General features: G+C 34.1%; 1 protein-coding gene across 35 annotated transcripts in view; it reads left to right on the top strand.

The window, feature by feature from the left end:
* Positions 1-7,568, top strand: part of NRXN3 (neurexin 3) — a 1,684,741-nt gene that overhangs the window by 1,627,301 nt on the left and 49,872 nt on the right. For 27 of the 35 annotated variants that reach the window (XM_074392932.1, XM_074392912.1, XM_074392933.1 and 24 more), the window contains one exon: positions 7-85. In XM_074392932.1, coding sequence (XP_074249033.1) covers positions 7-85 — 79 coding nt within the window. Of the gene's footprint in view, positions 1-6; positions 95-7,568 lie in introns of all 35 variants that reach the window. The other 8 variants (XM_074392931.1, XM_074392920.1, XM_074392915.1 and 5 more) reach the window with 1 other exon arrangement.

Raw genomic sequence — 7,568 nt, 5'->3', positions numbered from 1 at the left:
GAACAGCCAACATCAGATGATCTTGTTTCATCTGCTGAATGTTCAAGTGATGATGAAGACTTCGTTGAATGTGAGCCGAGTACAGGTAGGTCAGGTCAGTCTTGTTTTGCTTGCTTTTTTCTTTTGCAAAAAACAATACATACATATATGTGATTATACATGTGTTTTATATAGAGATTACAGTGTTAATGTGTGTATATTTTTTATATCTATATATGTATAAGCATACATATATAAATATTATATCAATGAAGGCATCAAATCCCATGGAAGGAGCAGTAAGATCCTAGAAAAATTTTAAGTCAGTCTCTTGATAGCTAACAAAAAAATAATGGTATATGACTTAACATTGGGCAAGCAGATGCCCAGATTTACCACTGGAGCAGCAAATGTGTAGCAGCCAGTGGCATTATTGGTTTGAAATAATAAAATTTGAAATATGAAATTAACAGAGGGTGGGAACGTGAGGAAATGTATGTTGGAATGACATCAAAAAAGGATGAACCTATGGAGGAGCTTAAAGGTTGGTAAGTGGAGCCATAAAGATTGGTAAATATCACTTAAAACTCACTACTTGTTCTGAGCTAAGAGAACTAAATATATATACATACATATATATATATATACACACATATATATATACATATATATATATTTTTTCCATGGGATTTCAACAGCAGTTAACATGGTATTATCTTTATACTAATTTTGTTAACTGTGTGTCTACAGAAGTTGTGCAACAACATAGTAAGCACAAAATTAGTACTGTTCCATGCCATGTCAACAGCTGTGATGCTTCAAAATGTATCTACCGTGCTGAAGTTGAGAAGACTTTAGCAATCAGAAGCTTCAGTGTGTTCCCCATTTGGACCCAGATACATTTTGATGTTTTATGGTTTTTCTTTATAGTGAGCTATATATGAGATAATGTCCAGCAGGCAATTGTGGTCCCCGATTATTTCCTATCAACTTTTCCCAGTCATCTGTTTTGAGACTTACTATAATTTAAACATTTATATGTATATAATAGAGAACAGACATCATCGAATTTCTGTGTATGTTTACTAGAATTAAAAGTACAAGTTGGGCTAGGATCTTATTTCTGCAAAGACTAAAATAAATATAAAACTTTCCAGTTGAATTTTTGGGCTTTCCATTTTTTTTTCCTTTTAAGAAAAGGAGAGTCCTTAAAAATTCTCTTTTGCTACTTCTAGAAAATGTAAGCTTCATGAAAAAATAATCTAATAAAAATAAAAACCTTCCATTTCTTACCCCTAATTGATTTACAAGATTTCAAATTTGTTGAAGCCTGACTGCTTTGGTTTCTTGCAAGTGGCTTTGGATCCAGGAAGTTCTATGGGTTCACACCCTTAGCATGACACAGGGGCATATTATTAATATGATAGGCCTTCCATTCTGCAGTGTTATCTGTTCCACTGGGAGCTCAGCTGGATGGAGGGAAAGCAAATGTGACCTGGTTGAATTATTTTCAGATTATTCGGCAATAATAATCTGTATGTGCTATGTGAGGTTTTAACCCTAAAAGGGCAGATATAGCCAAACTAAACCAGAACTCAGTTTTCATTCATTCATTAATTCATTCAATAAATATTTTTGAACATTCAGGCAGGATACAATGTATCTCTAGATTTGAGTACTTCCTATTAAAAATAAGCTGTCAGAGGTTAGAATAATTTTGCTATCTAACTCCTAGGATAATTCAGCAAATATTTTTGAGAGTCAACTGTTTATGTTAAGCATGTGCTAGATATTAAGGGTTCATGTATTAATATGACACAATCCACAACACATAGATTAAATTCGCTTATTTTGTGGCAAACAGTTTAAGATACCTAGCCTTTAATTATATTTATCCTTTTTTTTTTTTTTTTTTTTTTTGTTTGAGATAAGGTCTCACTCTGCCACCTAGGCTGGAGTACAGTCACATGTTCATAGCTTGCTGCAGCCTCAAACTCCTAGGCTAAAGGGATTCTCCTGCCTGAGCTTCCCAAGTAGCTAGGACTACACGCACCACCATGCCAGCTAAAATTTGTTTTACTTTTTTGTAGAGACAGAAGTCTAACCATGTTGCTCAGACTGGTCTTGAATTCCAGGCCTCATGATACCCTCTTGCCTTGACCTTCAAAATGGTTTTCTTCCTTTCTTAGCAGTGATATCTCTATATGCAGCAATGTTTATCAAATCTGCAGATTTTAAGGCTTATAAAAACTGAGGCTTGGTCATTCTGAAATAACACCATCTTTCCTCAACTATTCACCCTGCCTCAGAAAGTCATCTCTATAGCACCCTTCATAATAAGGCAGTGGGCTTTTCCAGTTCTCAGCTTCAGATTCTCAAGCTCTATCTATAGCTCCCCAGGTTATAGGTATATATTGCTATTTGGTATGAGACTTGAACAGGCCTAAACCTGAATGGCCTCAAACTAAATTGATTTTCTCTGATTGAAAAGCAGGGGACGGAAATTCAACACCAGCATTCCTTGAATAACATTTGGCCGGAGGGGAGATACAGTTTTTAAAACAATCTGTTGCGTTCTATAAGGGACCATAAGAGGAGATGAAGTGACAGAACTTCTACCCTGAAAGAGCTAACATGTAGCTCTAGGAGACTGATACTGATTTCCTCCACCTGTGATGATTCAACTAATCACATTTGAAGAATGAGCATTGCACTTTTCTAATTTTATTTACTCCCTCAAGTATTCCTGGTGAGTGATTTGGATACAGAGGGAAAGATGTCAGAGTTATATTTAATACAAGAAGTAGGTTGATATTCCTAGCAATGCAGAGAGTGAAGAGGTTTGCCCAGAGGACCTGATTTGCACCAATGGGGATTACCTGCTTAGAGCTATCAGGTCGTCTTTTTCATCACATAAGAAGTATGTCCTCAGCCTGCACGTTTTCCAAAAACAATACAGATTAAAATTGGAAACCAGTTTCTTGGGCAAGATTTGCACTGCCTAAAGAGGAGGGATCTACTGCCCATGCAGCAACAGATAATGGAGATTTTTACATAACTTTGACATAAATCACCAATCTTGCAATTCCCCGTTATGGCTAAGATTAAAATTCTGGGTTTGAACAGCCTAATTCACTGCTTCCCTTTCTAAATTGTTCCAGGCCTTGTGCTTGATGGAACCACACTAAATCTGGCTAACTTCCTTGGCCATGTTCTGTCATACTTACTACTTTATCTTCTTTCACTTTGCTAGGAGGTTTATTACTTTTTAGCTGTCTCCGTTTATGAGGCATTTAACTTCTACATGTTACTTCCTGATTAATTCACCTCCATTTGAAGCTCTTACGTTTCATAAATATGGGTAGTTTAGCATATGCTGTAATTCAACAATTTTTATTTTCATGTGGGCATCAAATTTTAAATGAAATAATCTATTTTTTTCTCTAAATCAAATTGGATTTTTAAACTGCTGGGTTTGAGTTCAGTGTAAGCAATCACTTTTCACTCTCAGAACTTACTTTTGTGCTTAAGGTTCACCATGGTTTGGTGTAGCTTAATCTTATAATATTTAGGAACAACTTAAATATTTTTGGAGTTTGGTCAATAGGAGTCTAGAAACCTTGCAAATCCAATGGAAGTCAAATTTTCACTGTATATTTTTGCTGATAAATATCTAGATGAGTAAAAGTAATTTCCAAATCATGAGAACAAGGCACGAAATAAAAGTTTAGTTAGGATTTGTTGACTATATTAGTTTGAAACAGAGAACTCTATATTTCTAACTTCATTTCCCCTTAAAGAGCTAAAATGAAACCTGTTGAATCATCTAAAATTTATGATTCCATATAATAAAGGCTGCCCTAACAAAACCTACGTTTTTAAAAATTAATTTTAAAATTTTTGAGACTGGGTTATAAGACTGGCTAATTTTTCTATTTTTGGTAGAGATGGGGTTTCGCCATGTTGCCCAAGCTCTTCTCAAATTGCAGTCTTCCGAAGTGCTGGGATTACAGACACGAGTCGTTCCTAGCCAAAACCTACATTTTTTAAAAGAAAATTATTCTCTGCTTTTTCCTATCCCTACCTTTTTCTGGGAACTAGATTCTTTTATCAGTCACAGATACAGTCACATTATCTGGATATTTGCTTCAAGAACCCAGAATTGAACTTTTAAACAATAAAGTTACAATAAAGTTACCATCTGCATCAGATGAAAATATTCAGAAGTGTATCTGAATAGCTATCTAAAGGTGAGGGTCGAAGTTTTAACTCTTGATTTTTAAATGTTGTGTTCTTCACAAAAGAAAATCGGTATCTATTTAATATTTTATATTCGTTCTTTGCATATAACATTTTTCCTTTCCAAATGCACTTCTATTGATCTTAAATAGTGCAGTAAACTCATATTTCATTGTCCTTTTTATCTCTTTGAATCCAATAAGAAAAATAGATGAGCTGGGGAGCATTCAAATAACCACAAGGAAATGGGATAACCTCCTGAGATTAATGGAAGCCAAATAGCAATTAAGATCATTAGTAAATTTACATTTGTTATCTAAAATGTGGGAATGAATTCTGAAATTCAAAGAAAATAATAAAATTCACTTTCTATTTCTTCTCTTTCTCTTACCCCTGCTGCAATCCCTAGAATTCCCATCTTTGGAAATAGAATAGTACAAATGTATTCTTAGATTAGCTCTCATATAATTAGAAATGATCAACTTCCTGTACTTTACATATTTATAGTTTCAAGATTCTAAAAGTCTTAGGGGCAAGAGGTCACAGAAAAGAGGGGGGGAAATTTTTATAACTTTATACCTGATAAATGGGCATGGCCATACTTAACCAAATTGATCCATCCAGTCATTATCCAGGGATACATTTTCAGTTTGTCAATTACCTAGTTTTCTGCCTTTACTTTTCTTAAATGTCCTTTGATTAAATCTCAAGGGACAGCACTTCCACCAGAGGGCAGACAGTAAAAGGAAGTGAAAATGAAACACATCCATCCATCAATAAGACTGCTCAACAGCTTTCATAATGGTTGGATTGAAGATGTTTAAACTAATGGCAGTAATATGAGATCACAAAATAATTGCTATGCTCAGAGTGGTCCTCAGGTGTATTTTTACTCCTCAAACCTACAGTATTCACATTTGTATTTGGTGTTCTGCTACTTAGTTCCTCTTTGTTAGCCCTACTATAATATACAACCCAAACTGACTGAAATTTAAATTTAGCATCACACCAAGAGCATGTCTAGTATTTACCAGGTGAAACTGGATTTTTAATCTTTATCAGCTTGAGATGCCTCAGGAAAGTATCATCTGGAAATCTGGCACTGAGTTACTAAAAGCTCACCAAATCATTTGAGTTTTTGTTTGCTGGAACATAGTAGAATATGCATGCAGCTGAAATGTGAACGGATAATAATTTTCTAATGAAGGATAAAGAGAAATCGGTTTTACCAGAATTTATAGATAACGAGTCAATATGCTGATTGTTGGCCTTACACATAATGTTTAAAATCTTATTTATAGAAATACATTCTGTCATTAGTGTCTTTGTCAAGTTTAAAGTTTTAAACCTATTTGTTTTTGCTATAAATAAGCCAATTTTATTTAACTATTCATTTGAGAAAGATTTTTCTACACAAAAACTCATTAGCAAATAGAATAATTTTAAAATTTCATTAGTCAATGGCTATTCACAATCTAGTAGAAAAATAAATATCTAAGTAAAATGCCACAGGAATATTGGAGTATAACTGATCTGTAAATTCAATAGATATGTAAATGCTATCAATTCTGGTAAAAGGCCCAGATCCACGTAAACACTTTGACCAAAGGGATAATAGAAATAATCTAAGACAAGTGTTTTAGCTTTGGGAAGAGAACTGTACATCAATGGGAAATTACTTAATTTAATTCACTATTATTGGCTATGGACATCAGTCATTTTAAAATTTGAGTTATAATATGTGTCTAATACACAGAAAAGCAAATAGTTATTCACATACTTAGGTCTAGGCTAAATCATATCCATTTTTCAACTGCCTTTATTGAGCTACAAGTTAATAGAGTATGTTCATGGGATCTACAAGTTAATAGAGTATGTTCATGGGAGCATAATGTTCCAGATTAATGATACAGTTTTTGTCTTTATTAACCCACTCAGTTATATCACTTTTTAATAACAACTCCATCTCAAGTTAATTTTTAAGCAATTGCAGTAACTTTAAATCCTTAATGGTGAAATGCTTTGAAAATTAGGATAAGAAAATATAAGAATAGGAAAGATCTACTAATTAGCTATTGCATTTTAGGCTCAGGAATGGTGTGCCTAAAATATGTGGCCCATGGATTGACGGTTACGGAGTTTCTAGCAAGTACATGTAATAAAAATGAAAAAAAAAAATCTGTTCAACTCTATTACCCAAGATTTTTTGGTAGATTGTAGAGCGGGGCAGAAGAATCCATGAAATCAATGTATGAGTGTATATACTTCTTATCTGAATGTTTGATAAATCTCATATATATGTAACCCATGTTAGGTAACTATTATATGTAGGCACTGGAATAGGTTCTGGGAAAACAAAAATATTTTATTTTAGAAATATTGCTTCCAGAAGTTCAGTTTAAGAAAGGCAGATATAGTAATAAAAGGAAAGAAAAGGTAGGGAAGGAACAATGAGGACAGGGAATGGAAATGCCCATGACATCAGCACTCTGCGAATGTTGGCGTACTCCAATTCAGTGAACAGTGTACCTTATCAAGGATAAGCAAGGAAAAAAAAAAAATCACACAAGATGATACCAATCACTGACAGATTCAACTAACCCCAAAGAGCATTCTTCTGTATTTTAGTTTGGTAACACAGAATTTCTCATTATGACTAAAGAATTAGTACAGCTCAGTAAAGAAAGCAAGCAACACCCTTTTGAGGTCTTCACATTTACAGTACGGTCAACTGTCACAACCCTTTTAGGTAATAGGCTAAAGGATGGACATGTTGAAGAGAGAATTTCGGTCTGAACTCATGAGAACTTCCTGATTCCAAATGCCAATGCAAGTGGTAGATAAGGAGTGAGCTTAATGACATCATTAAGCAAGTCCCCCAAAATAAAGAGGGATGGGGTTTTAAAAGAGGCATTTTTATGGGATTTATTTTATTATTCTTCTTCTACATGTTTCTTCCACAAGCCCCAAGTATACATACTGTGTGTATATATATGATAGGCATATATGCAAATCATAGAGTGCCTGTCACTCCATATATATATAGACACAGTATAAGTGATATTAGACTAACATAAGCAGAGATTAACAGCCCCTACCATCAGTCATGTGTTTACACAGAAATTCACGCCATCATTCTTAACCAGCATCAGTCAACGTAGACATGCATGATACTGTTTTAACTTGGCAAACAACGCATGTTGGTTTTTCTTTAGGATTTCTTTGTCATAATTGTACTGGTGACTCATAATTCAGTTATCCTTGGGAGGGGTGGAGAGAAAAAAATTATACAGATATATCTATCCGTATATGCACATTCCTGTGTATATATATACATAGATATATACCTT

The sequence above is a fragment of the Saimiri boliviensis genome, chromosome 2 (genome assembly GCF_048565385.1).
Source record: "Saimiri boliviensis isolate mSaiBol1 chromosome 2, mSaiBol1.pri, whole genome shotgun sequence".
NCBI lineage: Eukaryota > Metazoa > Chordata > Mammalia > Primates > Cebidae > Saimiri > Saimiri boliviensis.
This window is presented reverse-complemented; position numbering and strand designations above follow the sequence as displayed.